The sequence below is a fragment of the Nannospalax galili genome, unplaced genomic scaffold (genome assembly GCF_000622305.1).
Source record: "Nannospalax galili isolate Female #2095 unplaced genomic scaffold, S.galili_v1.0 scaffold281, whole genome shotgun sequence".
NCBI classification, from domain to species: Eukaryota; Metazoa; Chordata; class Mammalia; order Rodentia; family Spalacidae; genus Nannospalax; species Nannospalax galili.
Window position 1 is genome coordinate 4,034,134 of NW_008349068.1, and position 25,391 is coordinate 4,059,524.

At 38.3% G+C, this 25,391-nt stretch overlaps 1 protein-coding gene across 1 annotated transcript in view; it reads left to right on the forward strand.

The window, feature by feature from the left end:
• Positions 1 to 25,391, forward strand: part of Adam23 (ADAM metallopeptidase domain 23) — a 164,652-nt gene that overhangs the window by 74,759 nt on the left and 64,502 nt on the right. Inside the window, 6 exon segments of the mRNA XM_008846181.3 lie at positions 3,794 to 3,857; positions 14,534 to 14,616; positions 16,428 to 16,491; positions 18,751 to 18,823; positions 19,789 to 19,862; positions 21,919 to 21,984. Coding sequence (XP_008844403.1) covers positions 3,794 to 3,857; positions 14,534 to 14,616; positions 16,428 to 16,491; positions 18,751 to 18,823; positions 19,789 to 19,862; positions 21,919 to 21,984 — 424 coding nt within the window.

Here is a 25,391-nt window from a genome sequence, read left to right on the forward strand (position 1 = left end):
ATTTGATGTGATCAGGGTCCCCAAATTGAAAAGATTTGAAAGATGCTCTGTTGGCCTTCAGGCCCCTTCAGAAGATGTTGTTCTCTCAGTTTTTAAACTAGAGATAGATTGAAGACTAGACACTTAATTTCAGAATATATAGATTTTTATGACTATAAAAGACAGCTAGAGAGTGGAAGGTAGTCTGCCTTTGTAAACATTTATTATTTTTATTTTGTTTGTATGAGTGTATTGCCTGTACATATGTGAGTGCACCCGTGTTGTACAGTGCTGCCGTCAGAAGAGGGTGTCGGATTCCCCTGGAACTGGAGTTAAGGACAGTTTGTAGCTGCCATGTGGGTGCTGGGAATCGAACCCAGGTCCTCTGCAAGAGAAATCAGTGCTCTTAACTGCTGAGCCATCTCTCCAGCCCTTTGACTTTTCTTTTTAATAATGGAAATGAATGATTTTTAACTCATGAAGGACACATGGTTTCCTTTGCATTTCAACATGTCTTTCCCAGGAGTCTTTTATAGGTCTAGGACTTGTTATCCATGCTGTTTCATTCTGAACAATTATATTGTTGATTAGTAACAACCCCTGACATGGTTGTCCCCCCAAAAGCATTTTTTTGGAAAGGGTGTCCGAGTTAGGTTTCAGGAATTCCCTTTCAGTGTTGGTTGTCTATCATCAAAATTCTAGTATTTCAATATTACTCCAAGACTTTCATAATTAATTAGGTTACATTTCAGTTGGCATTAATTCACTTCCAGGGAGATTATGAATAATAGAGGTGCAATGAACCTCGTTCGCATCTGTGCTGACTTTGCAGTTTCATTTTTCAGACAGCTGAATTCTTCATCCCCTTTTCTGAGCACAGAGGTTAGGTCTCACATCCAGCAGGGGTTGGTAGACATTTGCTTGCTCATGGATGTCAGTCAGGGTCTACTGGGCGCTAGGTATTCTACCAGGTGGTTAAGGTGCATTGGTGGGTGGAAAAAAAGTAGTTTTAAGGGAAGAATAGCTGTGGTTAGATAGATGGAAATGATGTAGTAAGTGTAGATGTATGCTATTTATAGAGTGTGGAAAAGCATAGACAGCTGGAGGAGGGGAAGGGTATGTGAGAGTGTCATCATGTATGTGTGTGTGTGTGTGTGCATGTGTGTGTCATTGGAAGGTGACTGCTTTTCTCCTTTAAGACTCTCACATGCAAGAGTTACTAGAAATGGGTTTAACTATGGGTGAAAGAGTCCCTAAAAGGTGGGGGAAAAGGATGATTATGGGGACTGTTATCAGTTGTAATTCCATTATCTGGTTTTATAATGACAAGCAGAAACAGTGGCCTAAAATAATTGCTTCTAAGTCTTAGCCATGTTGCAGTGACTGTTTGCTTGAGGATGTTGGTGACTCTGGGATTCAGAGTGTTGAACACTATGATTTGCCCTTAGAGAGATTCACTTAAGACACAGTGAGGGGACCTCTCTGCAATTGGTGTTGCAGCCTTCCTTAGCTCTGGAAATTGACCGAGCTAACTTACAATGGAAGAAGTTTCTGTACCCTGTCAAGCATTCGCATGTATTTAGAGCTAAGTTTTGTCATTACCTTTTAACATTACTTGGATTATTTTAAATGAGAATGAATAGACATACTATAATTAAGTTGCACACATAGAATCATGAATTGATACACATTCAATTCACAATTTGAACAGAAAAGCATGTCTAAGTGTATGCACCTACCTTATTTCTATTGTAAAGATTGCCCTTTGATGCACATAGGGCCATACTGGATACACAGTGGAGGTTCTCAGTTGACTGCTGATAAGCTTTGAGCCACCCTTTTCCAGCTCTCCTATGGGGTCACTTTTGGGTGCATCAGTTACTGCTCTGAAAAGGATGCAGTATCAGAATCCTCCCATTCTCAGTTACAGAAGTAACGTCTGTATTTTCTAATAAGCAAACCTGCTGTTAAGCAGAATTGTAGAAAGTCAGTATGTATGAACAGGAAGGAACCCGAAGTATCTTCTGTTCTAGCCCCTCCCTTCCTTTTGTAGAAGAAAAAACAAAGGCTTAAAATTGGCTCCAAGTAGAACCTGCTGTTATTTATCATTTAGACAAGTTCATACGTCTGAGACCCTCACTACAGGGTATAGATGGAGTAACTTGCACGTAAATGTGAGTTATTACCTGTTATCATTACTCCTGTGGCAGAGCTAGACAGAAACCCACGTGCCCCAATCTCTTACTCTTTGGGAGCTATAAATTTTGTATTTCCCACTCTTACAGGAAAGAATGTTTTTAAAAAAACTTGAGTTAAAGTAACAATAGTGACAGTCATAGTGCCCAACCCTGAGCAGTTTGTGCTGTTTTCTGGGTTAGTACTTTTTTCTTTTTTTTTTTTTTTTTTTTTTTTTTTTTTTTTTTTTTTTTTTACTCCTGTGGCCCCAGCTGGCCTAGAACTCTCTATGGAGACAGGCTGGGCTCGATCTCACAGAAAGCTCTCTGCCTCTGCCTCCCAAGTGCTGGGATTAAAGGCATGCACCACCACACCCAGCTCTAGGTTAGCACTTTGTGTTTAATTTAATCTTCACACTGTCCTGTGATATTCACCTTCTAAACTGTCTCCATTTGACAAGTTGGCGAACTTGACTGAGGCCATACCATCATCAAGGGACTGGTTTTTGTTTTGTTTTGTTTTTACAGATCAGATATTTTACTGTTATCAAGTAACAAAGAACTGTTTTAAATCCTGCTCTGTCTGACTTAAATTTTATTTATTATTGTGTGTGTGTGTGTGGGGTAGTAGTTTTGTGTGTGTGTGTGTGTGTGTGTGTGTGTGTGTGGTGCAGGTGCATGTGTGCATGACACACCTGTCAAAGGACAACTTTCGAGAGTTGTTTTTCTCCTTCCACTGTGAGATCCAGGGATTGAATTCAGGTTGTCAGCTTTGCGCGGCAAGTGCTCTTCCCCCCCATCCATCTCACTGGCACTGTTTGCATTTTAATGGATTTTTAAAAATCAAAAGAAGAATACTGTTTATAAGTGCATTAGAATTGTGTGAAAATCAGGGACTGGAGAGATGGCTTAGCGGTTAAGAGCACTGCATGCTCTTGCAGTGGACTTGGGTTCGAATCCCAGCACCCACATAGTGCCTAACAACCATCTGTAACTACAGTTCCAGGGAGCCATGGGCATTGCATGACACAGGTGCACTTACATGCATGCAGGCAATACATTCATATACATAAAATAAAAAAATAATAAATTTTTTAAAAATGTGAAATTCAAATATATTGCCTATGAGTAAAGTTTTATTGGATGTAGCCACACTTGTTTGTCTACATCTCGCAGTGCTGGCGTGATGGCAGTGTTGTGTTGTGGCAGGGACCACATGTCTGGCAGAGCTGCAGTCTTTTCTGTCTGTCCTTTATTGAAAATGCTTTTCAGCCCTTCTTCTGCACCCCTCTCCAGGGATCACATTTTAAGAAATTTCCATTAGAGCATAATCGTGTGTGTTTTTTTTTGTAGGGCTCGTCTTCTCCTTGTAGCTTAGTTTGTTCAGTTTTAATTGACATGTCAATTAGACACTGAATTTAAGGGTTTCCCTTAAATTGCCTACATTTTGTCTTTCTGAGCAGACTGAGGGATGGCTTTTAGCTGGACATTGTTTGAGACTTGATGATAGCCTGCTTTTTGTCCTGACCAGGGCCTGCAGCTGTTTGTGGTTTATCTACTCTTCACATCCATTTATGGAACTATTTTTAACCCTCCAGTGCCACAGATGCAGAAATCACTCTGTCTTCTCTCCTTTGCAGTGGTTTGCTGTCTTCTGACTATGTGGAGATTCACTATGAAAATGGAAAGCCAGTGTACTCTAAGGTATGGTAAATGGACAGACCTCCTGTAGCCTGAAATACACTCATTCTAGACCTGACCAATATGCGCTGTATTCTTCTGAGGTCTATATTAGTGAGATCACCTGGCCTCCTGTGTAAGAGTACCATTTTTAGTGAGGCGAAATCTATTAGAACTTAAAATGTTTGAGACACTAGAGATATACTCAGGATTGTAAGGGAATGTTTATTATTTTGATTTATATATCCAGTACATTATTTAATGGTTTGATGAGCTGTACAGTTCCACATTAATGCTTTAAACACACTTTGGGTATCCCTTATCTGAAATGCTTGGAACCAGAAGAGCTTTGGATTTTTTTTTGTTGTTGAATATTTGCTGTTAATAGTGGTATGTGCAGTGGGGCCCTATTTTAAACATAAAGTTGATTTATGTTTTACCTATACCTTACACATATAGCCTAAAGGTAATTTTATATAACATTTTTATCTATCTATCTATCTATCTATCTATCTATCTATCTATCTATCTAACATCTATCATCTATCATCCATCTATCTTTCTATCTATATCTATCTATTTATCTATCTATCATCTATCTTATCTATCTATCTATCTATCTATTTATTATCTATCTATCATCTATCTCTCTATTTATCATCATCTATCTGTTTGTCTATCTGTCTATCTATCTATCTATCTATCTATCTATCTATCTATCTATCTATCTATCTTTGAGACAGGGTCTCCTTGTAGCCCCAGCTGGCCTGGAACTCACTATGTAGACCAAGCTGGGCTTGATCTTACAGAGATCCACTTGCTTCTGCTGCCCAAGTGCTAGGACTAAAGATGTGCGCCACCACACCTGGCTTGTATAATTTGTTAAATAATTTTGTTTATGAAGCAATTTTGTGGTATGGAAATGTCTATTTGTGGTGTCATGTTAGTGTGCAACAGTGACTGTTTAGTGCAAGTGACTGATGCCCAAGGGTAGAGGACAGATGGGGGAAATAAGATTTAAAAAATATTATTTCTTCTTCCCCTTCTTTTGAAGCTGCGTAGCTCAGGTGGGCCTCAAACTTCAGGTCTACTTGCCTTAGTCTCCTGAGTGTTGAGATTACAGGCTTGTGCTTTTATTTACCTGGTTTTTATTGTATTTTGCTGAGGATCAAGCCCAGGACCTTGGGCACACTGGGTAGATGCTCTACCATTAAGTTCCAGTCCCAGCCCTTTTCCCACTTAACCTTCACAACAAGTCTGTAAGGTGGGTATTCTTATTCTTGTTGTTAAAGGAAAGAGACTAAGGCAGAGAGACAGCGTTGCTCAGGGCCACTAAAGGTTGTAACGTAAAGGTAATTTGGCCCTTCATATCCTTCAGTTGGGAATGAACTTCTATTTGCTTTAGGAAGGACCAGTTAGAAACAAATGGGTCTAAATTAAAGCAGGAGAGAGATTACTGGTATGTAAAAAACAATGCTCTCCATTAGTTAGGGTGAAAATCCATGGAAAGACTACAGAAAAATTCTCATTTTTGGTGGCCGCCCAAGTGCCACTGAGCTTCAACAGTGCCCATGGAAGCCACAGGCATCAGAGAGAAAGCAAGAAACAAGCCAGGTGGGGGAAACACTGAATCTATTTTCTGTAGATTGCTGACAAGTTTCAGCATAGAAATGTCAGCTTTCATGCATGGATTCATGGAGCTATATGGCAGTGAGACATGGGATTTCCAGTCTCTAGCCTCTCAACACATGCTTGTAGGTGGCCAGAATCAGAAACACTGCCCATGACCATGGCATGTCTCAGGACCTGTTACTGACCAACTAACAGAGGGCATGTTTGGAATTTGCAGTGTGCAGCCTCGGAGTTGTAGCCACAGGACAAGGACTTCCACATGTGGCTCTTGCTGTCCATAGTTTTCCATAGGCTACATCTTGGGAATGTTGAGTCTTCCTAATGCTGTGGCACATTAGCAGCCATGCTAAGTCAAAGAATGGTGCTTTCTGGCTTTTGTACAAAACCAAGCTTCTGTCTGGTGTGCCAGTGCCCCGAGCTCTGTGCATACTGACTCATGAGCTTGGAAAAGATAAGATTGCACAGGGACATAAAAGACTCAGCAAATGGGCCACACTTGCAGCCACTGTAACCTGACCCCAACTTTTTGCCGAGAAGCTCAGTATTTTTTTTTTAAGAAGTAGAATAGCTAATTGGCCTGCAGAGTTCACTCGTGGTCCCCCGAAGAAGGCCTTATCATTAATAAGACATTCCAGGTCTCCTGTGGTTGTAACTTACATTTGAAACAAAAGATACATCAGCTCTGGCAAAAGAAGCTGTGTTCACTGTTGTTTAACTTTTGTTCATCCCTTTTCTCTCATTTATGACCCATTTCCTCCAAACAGCTCATGTACCCAGACCTCCTTGTGCATAGGTAATGGATTAGTGGTAACATCCTGGGTTTTATGTGTCTGCATTTATATATACAGCTCCCCCCCACCCAAGAGGATATGGTACACACATTTCTGTGCAGTCTTAAAAATTCTAATCATAGTATAAATATTTTAGCATGCATTAAATGGTTTTCTGGATCTTAATTTTTAAAAACTGCATATTTTTCTAATTTGTTGTTATTTATTAAAATACCTCATGTCATAGATATTTAGATTGCTTCCAACCTTTCCCTATCCACACCACCCTAAGGAAAAGCCTCCTACATATAGTCTGAACACACCCTTAATAATTGCTTAAGGATTAATTCTAAGAATGAGACTTTCTGGGTCAAAGAGTTTGTACATTTTTTATGACTTTTTGGTATATATGATAGCTTATGCTTCTGAAAACTTGCATAAATTCATATTCCCATTACATACATATATTTAAAAGCATTTTAAAAATGAATTTTATAAAGATTGGCTTCCATGATGTTTAAGAAAACTTTTGTGCAAAGTACCAGAAAGGAAGTTAGTATGTAGGAATGGCTAGGTTTTTATATATTATGCAAGCTTTCAAAAATCTCTAAGGACTGGAGACATGGCTCAGTGGTTAAGAGTATGTACTGCTCTTGCAAGGGACCTGAGTTTAGTTCCCAGCACCAATATCAGGTGGCTCACAACTGCCTGTAACTCCAGCTCCAAGGGATCTGACCACCTGTTTTGGACTCTTCAGGCACTTGCATTCATGTGCACATTGCCATAAACAGACATGCACATATATGCATAATTAAAAATAAAAATTAGATCTCTGACTATTTAGATAAAGGCATAAGGTACACACACACACACACACTCACACACGCACGCACGCACACACACATGCTGTTTATATGACTAGAAAATGCTGGAATCACAAACACCCTGTGGGGGCTTTGAGGTGAAATGTAGATATGGACACTTAAAATACCCTGGGTGCTAGCTGTAAACAGAATTATGCACCAGTACCCTGAAGAGCATTGTCTAGGTTTTTCCACCTCGCCATACCAAGGCACTCCCTCACTACCATTTCTAGCTAGACGAGGTTAATGTCTTTGCATTTACTTTTAGTGAATGAAAGTGGGCTGAGAAAGTGCCTTTTTCTATGAAGCAAATATAGGAACCAGAGAGGTAAAAAGGTTAATTTCGTAGTTTAGGCACCAGGTAGGTATCTGCTGAGGCACACAGAGGAACCAAGCTGCTTCCATACAATCCCTTCTAGTGTTCCTCGAACGCAGTCTATACAATAAGAAACTTTGTTGATTTCATTTTAATTATTTAAAAGGCAACTTATTTTTTTTTGTTTAAACAAGTTTATTGGGGTGTGATTTACATAGTGTAAAGTACACAATTAAATTGTTTTTACTATATTGAAAAATTATGCATCCATTAACATAATCTAATTTTAAAACATTTTTCATCACCTCACAATGAAAATGTCTTACCTGTTAGCAGTCATTCCCTAGTGATTCCCCTTCCAGTCATGAATAACCACTAATCTGCTTTTCTCTATATATAAATTGCCTATTCAGAACATAAATGAAATCATATAATATGTGGTCCTTTGAGTGGTTTCTTTTTTCCAGCTTTATTGAAGTATAATTGAAAAAATGCAAATTGTATATTTAAGGTGTGCAATTTAGAACTTATATATAAGAATGTTATGTGGTAAAGTTGTGCCAAATGTCATGCTTTGCTATATGTGTACATTGGGTAATGATCATCACACTGAAGCTAATCAACATACCCATCACTTTATGTAGTTGTTTCTTAGTGAGAACATTTAAGGCCTACCCTCACAGCACATGTTTCATATATAATATGTTAACTGTCATCACTTGGTGGTACATTTTGGCTCCACAGTCTATTTCATTTGCATAACTGAAATTTTATCCTCATTGACCAGCATTTCTTCTCACCCTCTGCTCCTGGCAACGCCATTCTTCCCTCTGCTTCCATGAGTTTGGCTGTTTTGCGTTGCACACATGGGGGCTGTGCAGCATTTGTCCTTCTCTGCTGGCTTATTCCATTTAGCACAGTGTCCTCCATACTGACATAGTGGCAGAATTTCCTTCTTTCTGAGGCTGGGTAATAATCCGTTGTACATATGTGTCTCCAGTCATGCATCCATGTTGGGTATTTCTCCATTGAACAATGCTGCAATGGACATGCAGTTCACTTGTCTCTTCAAAATTAAGATTTCATTTCCTTTCCATTTTTAATTTTTTTTTTGAGGAATCTCCATTCTCTAATTGGCTGTGCCGATTTGTAGTTCTACTGACAGTCTAAAAATGTCCACTCCAACCTTATCTTTTGTCTTTAAATCACCTTTAAACTGTGGTTTAATTTTGCAGTTCTCTAACACTCCCAGATATATATCCAAGTGAATAAAAACATAAACATATATCCATGCTAAGGGAGCAGATTCATTCTTCCTCACTTACAAAAGACAACTATATGGGGTGATAAGTCATGTTAATATGTTTAAGCAATAATCATTTCACCATATATAACAGAATTTCATCTTCTAAATCACACACACACACACACACACACACACACACATAAATTTTAAAAAGTCCAACAAAAATGTTAGTTCAGCTCTTATTCTGACCTAGGTAAACATGTGTGGTGAGCCAGATACATATCATGACACTATTGGGAGAAGGTTTTGTTCTAGCCTTTGCTCTTTTCCTTACAACCATATGACTGTTTTAGAGTATTCTTTGCGTCTTATCACATCACAAGCATGGCTCAGTCTCAGCTCATTCTGTGTACGAGGGTTTTTGGCAGGAGGAGGGCAGGGATTGCTGTCTGTGGGTGGGCCTCAGTCAGCACGGTTGGTTCCTAATTGGAAGTGGGGTCAGTGCAGAGCAGAGGGAGTTGGAGAGCGGGTGTCTGAAGGATCCTAGCTAATAGTTATCCCTTGGTATCCTGGGGAACTGGTTCCAGGATCCCACACGGGACACCACAACCCATGCATGCTTTAGGCTCTTGTATATATATGGTCACATTTGTATATAACCCATGTATCCTATCAGACACTTTAAATCATCTCTAGATTACTCATAATGCCCAGTGCAATGTCAGAGCATATAAACTGTTGATTGTTTAAGGAACGGTGGCAAGGGTTTGTACATGTTAATGTGGATGCAGCTGGGTGTTTTCTGAATATTTTGTGCTTGCTGTTGGTTGAGTATGTAGAGGACAATCCTGAGGGTGCTGAAGGCTGACTGTTCCTGAATAAGAGAGGGGTGAGCCCCATGGCCAACTATTCAGAGTCCCTACCATGTTTGCACCGGGATAGTTCAGCCGTGTCTTTTTCCTCTGACTTCTTTTTCTCTTTCCTTCCTTCTCTCTGTTTCTTTCCCTTCCCCCCTTCCCTCTCCCTTTATTTTCATTTAATGAATTTTCTCAGACTATTTTTCTCCATCTGTTTACCTACCTCTCACCTTGCCATATTTGGATTGATAATTTCTTATTAGTGTGTTCTGTTTCTAACAAGAAAGTTGGATAATTTAAAGCTTGGATTTCTACTCTTACTAAATTAGCATGACTCTTTTATTACTTGTGTATATATTAGAGTTTTTTTTTGTAGCTTTTGAATTACTAACTGGCTTAAAAGTTGCTTACCACTGGGTAAATAATAAACAGTTTAAGGAATAACAGGGAAGCAAAATTATCCATACTAAAACATTTATATTAGATACAAAGTTAAAGTCACTAAACTTTTCAGTTTAAAATTAAGCTTATTATTATTGTTGATCATTCAAAATATTTCCCTTTCTGGCAAATTCTGAGAATATTCTAAAATATGAAATGAACATGGAGTTAAAAATCACCCCATGAAATCAAGATAGCAGATGACACTGGCTTCTCACAGAGCTATTTTCAGTTTGAATAGTATAGCATATGAAATATTAAAAATTTATATAGCGTTGCTGCAGCCAAATTGTTCTAATACTTTATTAACCAACTACTATAAGAATACTGAATTTAATAAAGGTAAATAATTAAACTGGTGTTAGGGGTTCTCAAATTCTCCGGTTCTTGAAAATTACTTTTTCGTTTTCTTGTTCTGCAATTTTCAAATCCAAGTATATATGTATTCAGTTATTGGTAGAGTTTTTCTTCTCTTTTGCTACCAGACCACTCACATTTAAAATAGGTTGGCACATCTCGTTAGTAGGTAAATTAAAAAAATAAACACAGAATAATCATTTGAGGGTAGTGCCTTCATTTTACTTTATTCTCAACCTACCGCTCCTAATATGCACACTTCTTAGCTAAGGCGCATGACATTTATTTTCAAAGTTTATCTAGACCTCTAGCAAGTGAAGGGACTCAGTTCTTGGTCCCTGTGAATGTCTAGTTTTGTGTGTTTCTCCGGGTATAATGATCATAAGCACTGGTCAGTCGAATATGACAGAAGCTGGTGAGAAGATTAAACAGACACAAAGGTGGGACAAATTTAAGAATTAAGTGTTGGTGTGCTTCCTGTTGGTGTCACCAAAAAGCTCAGACCTAGGAGGGTCCCTCCTCATCAGTCTCCTGAACCTTTACAGGTACCTCTCATCCTCTGCTTTTCTTCTTGTCTCAGTCCTTCTGGGTTTATGTCCCTTTTCATTTTTCAACTGATGTTTTTTCACTTCCAAATTGTTATCATTTGCAGCCATTGCTGATTAGGAAATATTTGAAAAGATAAGGTGTACATAGGCTGGGGGCGAGGCTCAGTGTATTTGCCTAGCATGTACAAGATTCTGGGTTCAGTTCCCAGCACACACACATACAGACACACACACAGGAGAGAGAGAGAGAGAGAGAGAGAGAGAGAGAGAGAGAGAGAGGCTAAAGCAAAAACAAAATCAATGTACACAGAGAACAAATGAGCCCTGCGCAAACTCAAACAAAACCAACAACCGAACAACAACAAGGACGAGTAGTAAAAGATGCACTGTCTTCCAGCTTTTATTACTTGGAAACAGTCCTAGTAGTTTCCAGTGGGATTTTGAGCTTGCCAGCCTTATGAATCAAAGTGTTATTACTTGAACATTATTTGCCTTTTGGAGCATCCAGCTATGTGGAAATGCATGGCTGAGAACACTGGAAGTTGGGAGCACACTTAACAGGATTTTTCATTTCCTCTGACTAGCCAATAAGCTCTGCTTATCAGATGTGCCTTTTTTGTTGAATTTAATTAACTCATGACAGTTTTGGATCTGAAAATGCTGACATACATACACATTAACTTGTTTCATGTTCTGAATTAGCCCGTCCTGCTGTTTGCCTAATATGCATATAGATATGCATGTAGATAGTGGTTACAGTCAGTGATTGTTTAAGATGGTAGATAGTGGTTACAGTGAGTTAGTGATTGTTAAGATGGCTGATAGTGGTTAAAGTCAGTTAGTGATTGTTTAAAGTGGTAGATCCTTGGGGAATTCTCCCGGAGCTGATGGCCCCATGTTTCAAGGCATGAAGTCTTCATATGTAGCCTTTCTGTACTGACCCACTGCTGCTATGCTGGCTACCCAAGAGGGGTTGTTTCTCATTTTTCAGGTTTTCTTTTATACAGACTACCTGAAGATACTAGTTTGCAGTGGTATTTATAAAATGCAGCACATATCTGCAGAATTAGTAAATGATATTTTTCCATAATACTTTAAAATTTTGGTTTAAAATTAATAATAAACTCATAAGTTTAAAATATACTAATATTAATACTAAACTGGAAATTACCAAACCGCTCATAATGCTTACTCTAACTCTGCAATTTAGATACTAAAGATTTCCTATTGTGGTAAACACCGGAGATTGGATGCTGCCTCCAGTTGTCATTTAAGACTTAGAAAGTATGGTAGTATACATTTAAATACAATTTCCTTTGAATAATATCCTACCTTAATTCAAACAAGTTACAATGATCTTAATAGTCAGAGAGAATGGACTTTCACTTTCTAGTCTAAGTGAATGAAACATTTAAGAAAGAATTGATGGTATCTTATGGGGAAAATAAGAATATTTTAAGGAAAAATCTGAAAGTAGCTTTTCTTAGGAAGATCAAACAAATATAAATGTTTTTATGTACCTCACACAATCTTGACTTAAGATACAAAGTGCTAAATAACCAGTTTGATGGAATTTACAGTTACCTTGGGGTGGTTTTTAGAAGCATGTGAAAAGTTTGCAATATAATGACTGAATATTGACCTGGATTCTCATTGTGCTGAGATGTGAGATGCATTTGTCCTTGTAAATCCCAGAATTAAGTACATAAATAGAACTCAACATATTATATATAGGTCAATATTTATATGCAACGTTAGTACTTAAGAACAGAAAGCAGCCCATATGTAAATACTTATATGATGTCCTCCCAATAGCCCTCAAAAAGCGATATATATCCCCTAGGACAAAAACAAGAGAAGACTGCAGGTAAGAGTTGTCTATGAAATTTTAGGAGATGGAAAGAGGATGAATTAGGAGCTACTCTCTTAGCTTTGAGTTTTTTCTGCTCTGCTAAGTTCTCTTATGGGGGAGATGGAAGCAGCAAGCCAACTCATGTCATGAAAGCCAGAAAGGCCTAGGAACACATGGCATCTGAAAAGACGGGGGTTGGTTGAAAGGCCTACCTGGAGAGTCAATAGATCCCTGGTTTACTCCCTACCCCGCCCACATATCCTATCTTTAGTTGGCTGCAGCAGCTCAGTTTATGAAGAAACACGGAGAAGGAATAATGAAAGAAATAATAAAAGCTAGCTTCCCAGAATGGAAGTGCATGAGTTGTTTTCAGTAACTAGGTGACCCAGAGCATTCAGTACCACAAAGAAGTGAAGATGCACTCCAAGGCTCATTGTGAGTCTGTGTGAACATGGAGCCGAGTAGAATTCCTTCAGTCCTCCTAAAAGAGAAGCAACGTATTTTACAGAAGATAGTGTTAGAGTTTATTTTCAACTGCAGCGTTAGAAACTAGAAGACTGTATACAGGCCTTAGAAATGCCGGAATGGGTGTAAAGGAGGAACTAATGTCCAGTCTAATATTCTGTACTCACCAAATGAATGGATCTACTGTGAGGGTTGAAAAGGAAATGTTCATCTTTGAGAGTTCACAGTAAATTGGTCTCATAAACACCCTTTCAACCAAGTAGCAGATACTGTGTGCCTCCAAAAGGAGGATGTAGGAAGGGGTACTATAAATGGGGAAGACATAGAATCTAGGATCCCATGTAGGAGGCAGGCAAGGGAAGATTTCATAATGGTGCTCCTAAGACATCCTGCATGGCATCTGTGCTCAGGACCTGGAAAGCAATAGGCTGGACTAAAGCATGGGGTTGGAGGGAAACAAGAGGATGCCTCCAGGGACAAAATGGGCGTGCCACATTGACTGACATCAGACCACATTGAGAAGAATTGTAGAGTACTCTCAGAGAAGAGGGATATATAAAATTCTAATTACATATAATGGCATAGCCAGGCATGGTGGTGTACGCCTTTAATCCAAGCACTTGGGAGGCAGAGGCAGGCGGATTTCTGTGAGTTCAAGGCAGCCTTGTCTACATAGTGAGTTCCAGGACAGCTGGGGCTACAGAGAGACCCTGTCTGAAAAAAAGACCAAAAAAAAAAGCAAAACTTCCCCAAAAGTTCAAAATGGAGGAAAAGAGAAAATGTAATTATATTGTAGCATAGCTATGGGCAATTGTTTTCAGAGTCATAATATGAACACTAAACAGCAATTTAACCCAAAATGGGAAATGTGCATTGAAATGTGTTGGGGGCAAGAGGAAATTTTGTGATTCTATATTAGGAAGACAGTTTCTAAAGTGGAATGAATCAGGTTATAGCAGTATAAAGATTCTATTTAAAATTATGTATAAACACCAGAAGAGACATCTGAACGAGTTTGTGGTGTGGGAGGGAGAAAGGAAATTGCTGTGTAACCACATCTGGTTTGTAACTATTCCCATAATGCATGTTTAAGAAATGCATGTGAACTTCATCATTTACACTGGTTTTATTCCCCTTAGAGCCTTTTTTTTCCTCCATTAAACACATCCATACTTGTTACAGAAAAATGTAGTAATTGACTAGCTCTATTTGTGACTTCAAATAATAGGAGTTCCTAGAATTGTTAATACAGAGCACTCGTGCATTCCTTTTCTGCCTTTACAAAACTCCCCAGAGCAGGATTCCCAATGCGTATGATTCAAGCAGCCAATGAAACGTTCTTCTGCTTTCTAGGGTGGAGAGCACTGTTACTACCATGGAAGCATCAGAGGTGTCAAAGACTCGAGGGTGGCTCTGTCTACATGCAATGGACTTCAGTATGTGGGAATCTCTTGGGACCTCTTGACCTCCAGGCTTGCTCATATCCATTCACTCTTTCCAGTTTTAATTTTCTAGATATTTTATTTTAATGACTCACCCATGTCAATCTATGTTAGGGGTTAGATTTGGAGTAATTTCAGGCATCCAAAGCCCTTCTTTCAGCACTTAGACTATGCAGGAAATTTAGAGATCAAACGATTATATAGGTTAATAAATATTTTGGTAGGTTCTGTGAAGGGCAAGGATAGGGGCATACTAGTTAGCTTTTTGTTGCTATAACAAAATTCCTGAGATAATCAACTTACAGAGAGAAAAAGTTTAACTTTGGAGGTTTGAGCCCGTGATGAGTTGGCCCTATTGCTTTGAGCAAGTGGTGGGAAAGCACATCATGGTGAATATACGTAGTGCAACAGAACCACTTACCACATGGCCAGGAGAGAAAAAAGAGAGTGAGAAGGAGTCTTAAGTCCCACAATTCCCTGCAAGGACATTCCCCTAATGAGCTAAAGATATCCTACAATGGCCAGCCTCTTAATGGTTCCACTATCTCCTAGAAGCAGCCCCACCCCCCATCCTGGGATCAGGCTTTTAATATATGGACCTGTGGGGGACATTCCAGGCCCAAACTCTAGCTGGGGCTTATGGGGTGAAGCTAATTCATGCAGTGCCTACAGGTGTCTTCCAAAGATCATATTGGTTGGATTAGACCTAAGTCTAATTAGGTATCAGTCAGGCAAGGGTGAGATGCTAAAAGGAACTCATGTCTTACTTCAAGGTAGAGACTCTTCAGAACCACCTATAAGCACCTTTTGGACCCAAACCAAGTGATGTCTGAGATGAAGATTTAGCTTTAGCCATGTGATGAAATGGGTCTTGAAACTTTATTTTTCAAAGTTTATTTTTAAAAATGACATCTCATGTCTCCCCAAATTAACTGATATATATGACACACAATGCAAATTTACAGTTTAGAAGTATAAATATACTTCTGTCTGCTTTTTCTGAATCAGAGATAGTTTTAGATTGGCCTTAGACAATGGAATGTTAGTTTTCTTCTAGGAAATACTAAATTTGTGGCTTTTTACTAGTTATATATGGATCTGGGATAATTTGAGATAGTCCCAACACATGAGAAGTCTGATCTCAGATTAATGTTGCAATAAGTTTATTAAAAAAAGAATGGTATCGGGTTTAATTCATATGCTTAGTGAATGCTTGTACATGTCCATAGCCTGAATGCTGTCTGGCAGAGTGCTTGGAATGCTGAGACCATGATGGGGTTCCATGCAGTCTTTGGATTAGATTTGGGACATGCACAAAATCAATGCAAACTCAAACAAAACCCCATATATAATGGGGAAATGGACAGCAGGCCCCAGCGTTAGCTGAAGAACTATTGGCGGCTGACAGCAGGCCCCAGCGTTAGCTGAAGAACTATTGGCGGCTGATTACTTCAGGGTGAGAGAGAGTTGATCTTTAAGGGAATAACTCTAGATAGGCTGACTAGACCCCACTGGATGAACGTGTACTGAAGGATGTCTGGATACACTAAGTTGACTTGATAGGCCTTAACGTATATGACAGAATCCATGAAATCTGGTTGAGGGCTATGAGGAGCTGTGGATGGGGGAGGAGGTATAAAGATGAGTAAGATGTTTTGTAAGAAATACACAAAATTTTAATAAAACACATTAAAAAGGGCATTTGTTCGCATGTACTCTTTAAAGATACAGTCTAGATGCTCACTTGCTAGTGCCTGTTGTTTACCACATTTGCTAACTCTCTCCTGTGGTGTCCTGTGTTACAGTGGGATGTTTGAAGACGATACCTTTGTGTATATGATCGAGCCGCTGGAGCTGATTCATGATGAGGTGGGTGTATGATATCAGTTCCCTTATGGTGTTTGGCTTTTCTAGTATCTTTGTCTTTGAACAGTAAGGGAAAATACATATAGATGTCAGGGAACATTTATCCATGTTACATTATTTCAGACTTAGACTGGCACCATGAATTTTGGAGCTCAAGCTGCACATGCTAGGCCCTCATGTGTGTGTGTGTGTGTGTGTGTGTGTGTGTGTATGACTTTGTGATAAACTTTCAAAATTGAGGCAGAAAAGCTATTATATTATACATAGTGATATTTTTATAAATTAGTATGATTTTTTTATTACTAACTTAAAAAATTTCCAGAAATGGATGACAGTTCATCCCAGATTAAGGTGTTTTGATGAGTAAAATATTCTCCCAATTCCATGGCAAAGTGATAATATGATACAGCAAAACCATCAGATTCATTCAGCAAAAAATCTGACTTTTGCCTCTGATTAATGGCTCTCTTACACTCCTTACCAAAGGCTCCCAAAGAAGAAAACAGAACAAAACAATACAAACACAGAAGAGTTCTCTAAGCCTTTGACTTTAAAAAACATGTAAATAGGATAATTTCTAATGCATCCCTAATAGGGCAATTTTGCAGATTCACTGAATTAATAAATGTGCCATGGTGTCTATTAAACTGTTGGAAGGGTTTATATACGTATAAACTCTTATTATCATAATGTTTAAAGAATTGGTTTTTCATTGTTATACCTAAAATTATATTGCTTGGGGCTGATTGGTACATGCTAATTGTCTTTGATTCTCTGCCTGCCTTCCTCCTGCCTACCTTTTGTTCAAAGAACAATCTGTTCTCATCCTTACCTAGGAGAGAGAAAGGCATGGTACTTGAAACATTAAATTAGATTTAAAAACCAGGTTGCTGATTCAGTGGTGAATTTAATCACAGTCGGTGTCTGTTCACTTCTTACCAGGATAAAGAATTGACTCAAATTGAATTTGGGTGTTTTGATTTCACATTATTATTATTACTAATTTTAGCATGCTTTATAGTAAGTTAAGAGTCTGGGCAGGATAGTTCCAGTGAGAATTCTTGTTTTATTGCAAATAGAAAATTAATAGTGATATTCTTTATTGTATTCTGTCAAGCCTAATGAGAGGGTTCTTTTTATAACTCTATTTGTGATTTAAAAAGCAATATATTAACTGAGTGAGGTGGTGCATGCCTATGATGCCAGCAACTCAGGAGAAAGAGGCAGGAGGATCTCAAGTTCAAGGCCAGCCAGTGTGGGAAACTTAGTGAGACCCTGTCTCAAATAAAGTTTAAAATAAAAAAGGTTAGAGGTTGCTCAGTGGCATAGAACTTGCCTGCTATGCGTGAGCCCCTGGGTTCAATCTCCAATACTGCAAAAACCCCAATAAAAATACCTAATATATTATTAAACAATCTCAAAAAGCAAAATAATTACTTAACTAAATAATAAGACAAGTGCCCTTCACCTTTCAGCAAGCATCCTTCCAATTTTTCAATTATTAATTTCGGTATGTATTTTTAAATAAATTGATTGGCTCATTACTTCATAGTACGTGTTAACCCAATAATGTGTCTCTCTAAGTCTCAGTATTTTATTTTTAAAATGGGGATTAAAATATAGACTTTATGGGCTTCTTGTTAGGAATGAATTGAACAACACATATATGTATGCTGGTCTGTGCACACTAAGCACTCAGCTGTCAGTGCTAACACCACTGTTAATAATGGCAGTGAGGCATTCCAGAAAGTGTATTTTCTAGGCTGCAGCTAGATAACGCTAAAATATTCCTTAAACTTGTCACTAGTCCCCTTTTCCAGCAATGCACAAGTCCTTTCTGCCTTGCAACTGCAATTAACTATGGATATCGTAGTTTTTAAACCATTTACAATTTGATGAGAAAATTGCCGTTCATTTTTGAGAAATTTGCATCTTGGAAGTGTGTTAAAATGTCAGCACTTTCTCATGCTGGTGAACCCTCTGTGTGTCTCTCTTAGAAATTTCCCACTTGTGGTTTTGAAGAAAGTGGAGATTTAGGAGTAACTAACACAACTGTGTTTTGATCTAAATTGCGAGCATTAAAGGATTCCATTTTATTTAAAATTAAAGTAAGATGTATGTTTTTCCTTCTGATAGCTAAAATTTTGGCACCTAATCATTCCCACACCAGGACAGACGTGAGAGAAAGTACCATAGGAAGCTGGTCCGCAGAGGCTTGCTCAGATCTGGCTTTTTTATTCCCTACAATTGTTTCTGTTTCAGAAAAGCACAGGCCGACCACACATAATCCAGAAAACCTTGGCAGGACAGTATTCTAAGCAAATGAAGAATCTCAGTAAGTTTTCATTAAAATAGCTATGTAGAGTGCCGGCTTTGACTCCGTGAACCTCTGTTGACATGAAGGCTTGTTGGGAAGGGGAAATTGACCTGAGAACTGGGGTGAGCAGTGTGAATGGGCAGTGGAGGGAAACGAGTCTTTCATGGAATGAGGCAGGTGAGCAGGTGGATGGGCAGTGTGGATGGAATGAGGCATGAACTGTTTCGATGGAAAGATGGTGAAGCTCTGGAATAAAGCTGCTGGGACCCACATAAATGTAAAAGGTAGTTTACCAACCCCTGCATTGTCTGCAGTGTGCTAATGCTGGCAAAGGCTTCTTTTGGTTTCTTGGGAGTATGTGATAGTCCTCCTATATATTAATGCCCAAAGTCTTTCATAGTTTGTACAAATGCTTATGCCACGTATCATTTTTAAAATATATTTTATTATCTTTATTTTATGTGTATGGTTGTACTGCCTGCATGTAGGCGAGTGCACTCGTGTCATGCAATGCCCTCAGAGGACAGGAGAGACTGTCGGATCCCCTGGAACTGGAGTTATGGACAGCTGTTAGCTGCCATGTGGATGCTGGGATTCAAACCTGGGTCTTCTGCAAGAACAGTCAGTGTTTTAAACTGCTGAGCCATCTCTCCAGCCCCAGCCACATATCATTTTTAAGTTCTAAGATGAATTAGACATAGTAGAGTTCTTCAGATATTGTCAGGCAGTTGTAGGTCAAATAGGCATCTTTTCATTAAGCTCAAACAGCTCACATTTTTCATGATGATGATACAGAAATCACGTTTGAACTATCTTTGTGACCATGTATGTGAGATGTTTGCTGACCTGTGTACTGTTTTACTGTAGTTTATTTGGCTTTGTGATGGTGTGTATTATGGCACTGTTCCTCCGTGTAATATTGAAGATATCTCCTACTGGCATGTCATCAGCATCCATTTGATGCTTGTTTTTCTCTTACACAGGTACAGACGGCAGTGACCAGTGGCCTTTTCTATCTGAATTACAGTGGCTGAGAAGAAGGAAGAGAGCAGTGAACGTGAGTGTAGTCTTGGGCTACAAACTGGTAGCCTTGGGCTTCAGTCCTGCCTGCTTAATCTCACTTCCTTACCACAATCTCTAAGTTTTCCCGGAACAGTTTAAATTTTGGGTATTTCTTCTGAAAAATGAAAATAATGAACATGGAACCCCTATCTCATGAGCATTTCTAGGATACTTCCAGCTTCCTCTGATTCAAACTATTACAGTGTCCTGTGAATCCTGATGAGAAGTTTACTGTTTTAGCTCTATTTTTAACAGGTCTTCTTCTGAGACTTAGAATATACCTGTTTTTCCATCATAAACACATCAGCCTCAGTAGGTAAAGAATTTTCCTGAGTTCAGTCTTCAGGATTCACATGGTGGAAGGAAAGAGCCGATTCCTGCCGATCATAAGTATGCAACAACCCCACTCATGCACACATACACACACACACACACACACACACACACACACACCCACCAAATAAATAAAGAAAAAATGCAATAAGAAGAACATTCACTGTAGCTTTATTTTGAGAGGTGATATGGCATGCATAATGTCATATAAAACATTTCTGTTAACAAAGTCAGAGAGTTAGGTTTTGAAAATTGGATAATTAGGTTTATTTGTATATCTTCTGAATTAAACTCTCTTGTTATACCAAACATGAAAGCTGGATGTGTTTTACAGAACAGAATGACAGAATGTCATTCCTTTGTTGGCACTAATGGCTCACTAGAAGTTGTGCAATGATGGAACCAATAACCAGGGTATATCTTCAGTACATCAATGGGGGCTTTGTGTCTGAAATATGTTCCTACTCTTTTCATAATAGATGAGAAAGCTGTAATGAGGGGCACTGTTTAGTAATTGCATGGTGAATGCCTTGTAACCAAGAATTAATTCTACAGCTTGTAGATCACACAGTAATTTACTAGATAACTTAATGAGTAATTATAGTAAAATTGCATGTTTTAGATAATGCTTAGTTGAATATTTTTTTGTGTGTGAAATAAATTAGACCCCCAGTTATTTAGACTTAATTCAGGTTTAAATTATCCTCTTACATAGTGTGTATTGGTATTATGGTGGCCTTGAATACAATTTTTATGTGTATTTTTATACTTAGAATTCTCTTTTTGCTTACTCTTAAAGATGCAGTTTGTAGTAAGTTTTACATAGGTCTTCCTTTCACTAGACTGATGTTATTATGTATAAAAATGAAGAAAGAAGCATCGTGGGCCTGGAGAGATGGCTCAGCGATTCAGAGCACTGGCTGCTCTTGCAGAAGACCCAGGTTCAGTTCTCAGTACCCACATGACAGTAACAGTTATTTGTAACTCTGGTTCCAGGGGCTCTTACGCCCTCTTCTGGCTTCTTCAGGCATTGCAGGACATGGGTACACTTAACATGCAGGTGAATCACTCATACACATAAAAATAAATGAATAATGAAAATTTAAAAAGAAGCATCATTATTAATTTTTCAGCTATAAAAGTAAGTCTAAGTGAGGACTAAAATATTCTCTATTCTTAATGGGTTATCTATCAGTGTTTGTTCCTATCCAAAGTTAAGAAAGGGTATATTATTAATAGACATTCACTCTAGTAAGTTAATGTTTGTATGGCCACCTTGATGCCTTTTTCAGATATGTCTGCAGGTAAGTATAGTTCATGTGGTTTTTAAGAAATGAGTTTAAAGTGGGCTCTCTTTAATGTTTTAATTAGATATGAATATTTTATCATTTTAATGCAAAAGAAATGAAGATTTATTTATTTTTAGCTATTATCCTATGCATTTTCTTCTAGAATATTTTACATGGAAAAACCATACAGAAACAACATGATCTGTTCCCCATTTTGATGAGTAAAGATAGCGAAATAGTTATTTTCTGAATACTTGAGGGCTCACCAACACTTTATAGTCACTTATAAATAATTTGCTCCACTGGATTTCTTCCTATGGTGTTTGTAGATGGTAAAGAGTACTGGAACTCCAGGTTTATCTACAACCTGGACATTAGAGGCATTATATATCAACCACTATTCTGATCTTGTATTTTTATTTTCTTTAGCCATCACGTGGTGTGTTTGAAGAAATGAAATATTTGGAGCTTATGATTGTTAATGATCACAAGATGGTAAGAATATAGAACCAATGTGTAATAGCTTACTAAAGAAAAAATACATTTCACTTAGATTTAATTATTGTTTTCTACTTAAGTAAAGATATTTAGACACAAATTTTCTGGTAATTCTAAATGACTAATTTGTTACTTGATGATGAGGAGACAGTAGTTTTATAGAAATTTTACAACTTTAAAATTTTTCCCTCTGTTTAGTAGAGATTATACTCAATAGATTTCTGATTTGATATTTTTCACTTGTGTGCATTTAAAATTCTTACTGTCTACTTTTCTTCATCTATGTCTTCGGTTACTGCTTCCTATGTTATTTCATGTCTTTGTTTTGTGGTGTGTGTGTGTGTGTGTGTGTGTGTGTGTGTGTGTGTGTGTGTGTGCAAAATACCCATTTTTCTCTTGGGAAAGTATAGCTAAATATCTATGACTGCAAAGCTATTGAGAATTGAGGAAGCAAAGAAAAATTTCCCTTAGTTCCTAGTTCCTGAACTTTGAGCAATGTTAATAGGAGCTGTGTGAGCATAAAAGAAATGCAAGGGCAGCAGGATTGGACCCACAGTGGCTTCTAAAGAGCAGGCTAAGCTGCGAGACACTTTACAAGTTTGTTGCACAGTACCAGAGGTTATTTCAGGGCTGAATACATTTACCATGATACTGTTCATTTATACAAGCTGTCTCCAAAGTAGTTCTGCTACTGTGAACTGAAGATTATTTTTGCTATTTAAATAGTTTCCCTTCAGCCTTAAGTGTGTGTGTGTGTGTGTGTGTGTGTGTGTGTCATGTGCAAGGCCCTGGGTTCAATCCACAGCACTGAAGAAAAACAAACAAAATAAAGATATATCTGAAGAGATCACCCTCTTAAAATTTTATTTTTTTAAATTTTATGTGTATGAGCATATTGCCTGTATGTACGTAAGTGCACTTGTGTCATGAAATGCCTTCAGAGGTCAGAAGAGGGCATTGGATTCCCCTGGAATTGTGGGTGCTAGGAATTGAACCTGAGTTCTCTGCAAGAGTAGCCAGTGTTCTTAACCACTGAGCCATCTCTTCAGCCCCTGAAGAGATCATATTTAAGCAGTGATTTATTTTACTAAATATTGAAAAAGTGAAAAGTCTTCTGTAATTCTGTGGAAGTCAAATATATTGAGCTGTCATTTTGGTAACGCTTCAGAGAAACATGAAAATAAACCACTACCCTCCATTTATCCTTCTAGAAGCTATCTTCTACTTACCTGTTCCCCTCTCTTTGTCCTGGCTGAAGGCTATAGCTTGCTGAATGTCTTGTGACCCAGACTGTAAGCTACTGTGCTCATCACTGGGGGTGTGCTGGCAAATTTTAAGAACCAGTTTTTGAACAGTAACAAAGTCTCTGCTAAGCTGATCTCAGGGTTGAACTCTTCCAATTGTGGCTGATTTCAAACTATGGAAGTGAGAACATTGGTTGAAGAACTGGGTAAGGATGTGACCAGTTGGCTCTTTTGAGCCGTGTGCCTGCAGCTTCCCTACCACTGCCATACTCCCAGACACGTTAGGCCACTGGTTATTTTTGCACCAGTTATGCAGTTTACTTCTAAAGTTGCATATGCTAAAAGTACTTGAATTTATGGAAATGAAATTTCATTTCTGGAAAGATTTTATGAAGATGAGAATCTTTGAAAAGTGCTTAAAAGTCAGATATAGGTGAGAGCCTTATCAAATATTAGAATAAAAATCCAGGCATTGGGGCTGGAGAGATGGCTCAGCAATTAAGAACACTGACTATTCTTGGGGAAAACCCGGGTTTGAATCCCAGGACCCACATGGCAGCTAACAACTGTCCGTAACTTAATTTCCAGGGGATCTGACAGTCTCTTCTGTCCTCCACGGGCATTGCACGACATGGGTGCACTTTCCTACATGTAGGCAATACACATATACACATAAAATAAAAATAATAAATAAGGGGTGGAGAGATGGCTCAGCGGTTAAGAGCACTGGTTGTTCTTGCAGAAGACCCGGGTTTGAATCCCAACACCCACATGGCAGCTAACAACTGTCTGTAACTCCAGTCCCAGGGGATCCGACAGCCTCTTCTGACCTCTGCGGACATTGCGCAACATGGATGCACTTACCTACATGCAGGCAATACATGCATGCACATAAAATATAAATAAATTAAATTTAAAAATATTTTAAAAATCCAGGCATCATTAAGTCCTTGTATTTTAAGGAAACCAAACATAGATTAGTGAACTATAGGATATGGTTGCATTTCAAGCTAAATTGACAACATGAAATTCTACTCAGCAGAGCCTTGAAAGTGTACATTTTAAAAGGCTTAATGTACGTTTGAACTTTTATTTGAGTCTCCTACTTAGTGAATGCTTTAAATTAATTACATTTAATTGCCACATACCAATTCAGTTGTGCTGTGAATTGCTTTTTCTATAGAATTCCTTTTATTTTTGTATATAAATGTATTTTCTGTATCAGTCTTTAAATATATCTTGAGATATAATAAGAAGGGAAATTTGTTAGAATTACCTACAATTTAGAAGTCTTCCCTTATAAGGAAAACCAAGTGTGGGATAGTGATTTGAGATAAGGAAGGGTGAATTTCTGAAGGATGCTAGTGAGGGCATCTTCATCTGAAGTGCTTTTTGTTGACTGGGCATTGAGATCTTCACACATCATCAAACCTGTGTGGTTTGTTGTGCAATGATGTCTTTAGAAGCCTGAACTCTCCCCAGCTTCCATTATACAAATTTTGTAAGGTAGTAAAGACAATAATTAAGATGTGTACCGTGCTGTTGAGCATTCAGAAGCCATTTCTCCCAAATTAGTAGTCAATAACATCAATTATGTTTTCAAAAGATTTGTTTATTATTATTGTGTTTGTGCATGTGTTGAGAGAGAGAGAGATAGAGAGAGATAGATAGAGAGAGAGAGAGAGAGAGAGAGAGAGAGAGAGCTGTGTGCCAGTGTGTCTGTGGAGGTCAGAGGAGAACTTGGAGGAGTTAATTCTCTTCTTCCACCATGAGTTCTGGGGGTTGAACTTAGGTTATCAGGCTTATAGAGCAAGTACTTTTTAAAAATTTAATTTTTATTTTATGTGTTTTTGTGTTATGCCTACATGTGTGTAAGTGCATCCACAGTGTCCAGGGAGGACAGAAGAGGGTGTTGAATCCCCTGGAACTGGAGTTACGAATGGCTGTTAGCCGCAGTGTGGGTGCTGGAATTTGAACTCACGTCTTCTGCAAGAACAGCCAGTGTAAAGCTAACACTTTTACTAGTTGAGCTATTCCGCTGGCTCACATCAGTTTTCAAACTTTTGCTTACAATTCCCAATTTATTGTTCCATCATAAACATATGGGAGATACACAAGGCTACCACTTAGAGAGGAGACCTCAGTCACTGCATGACAGGA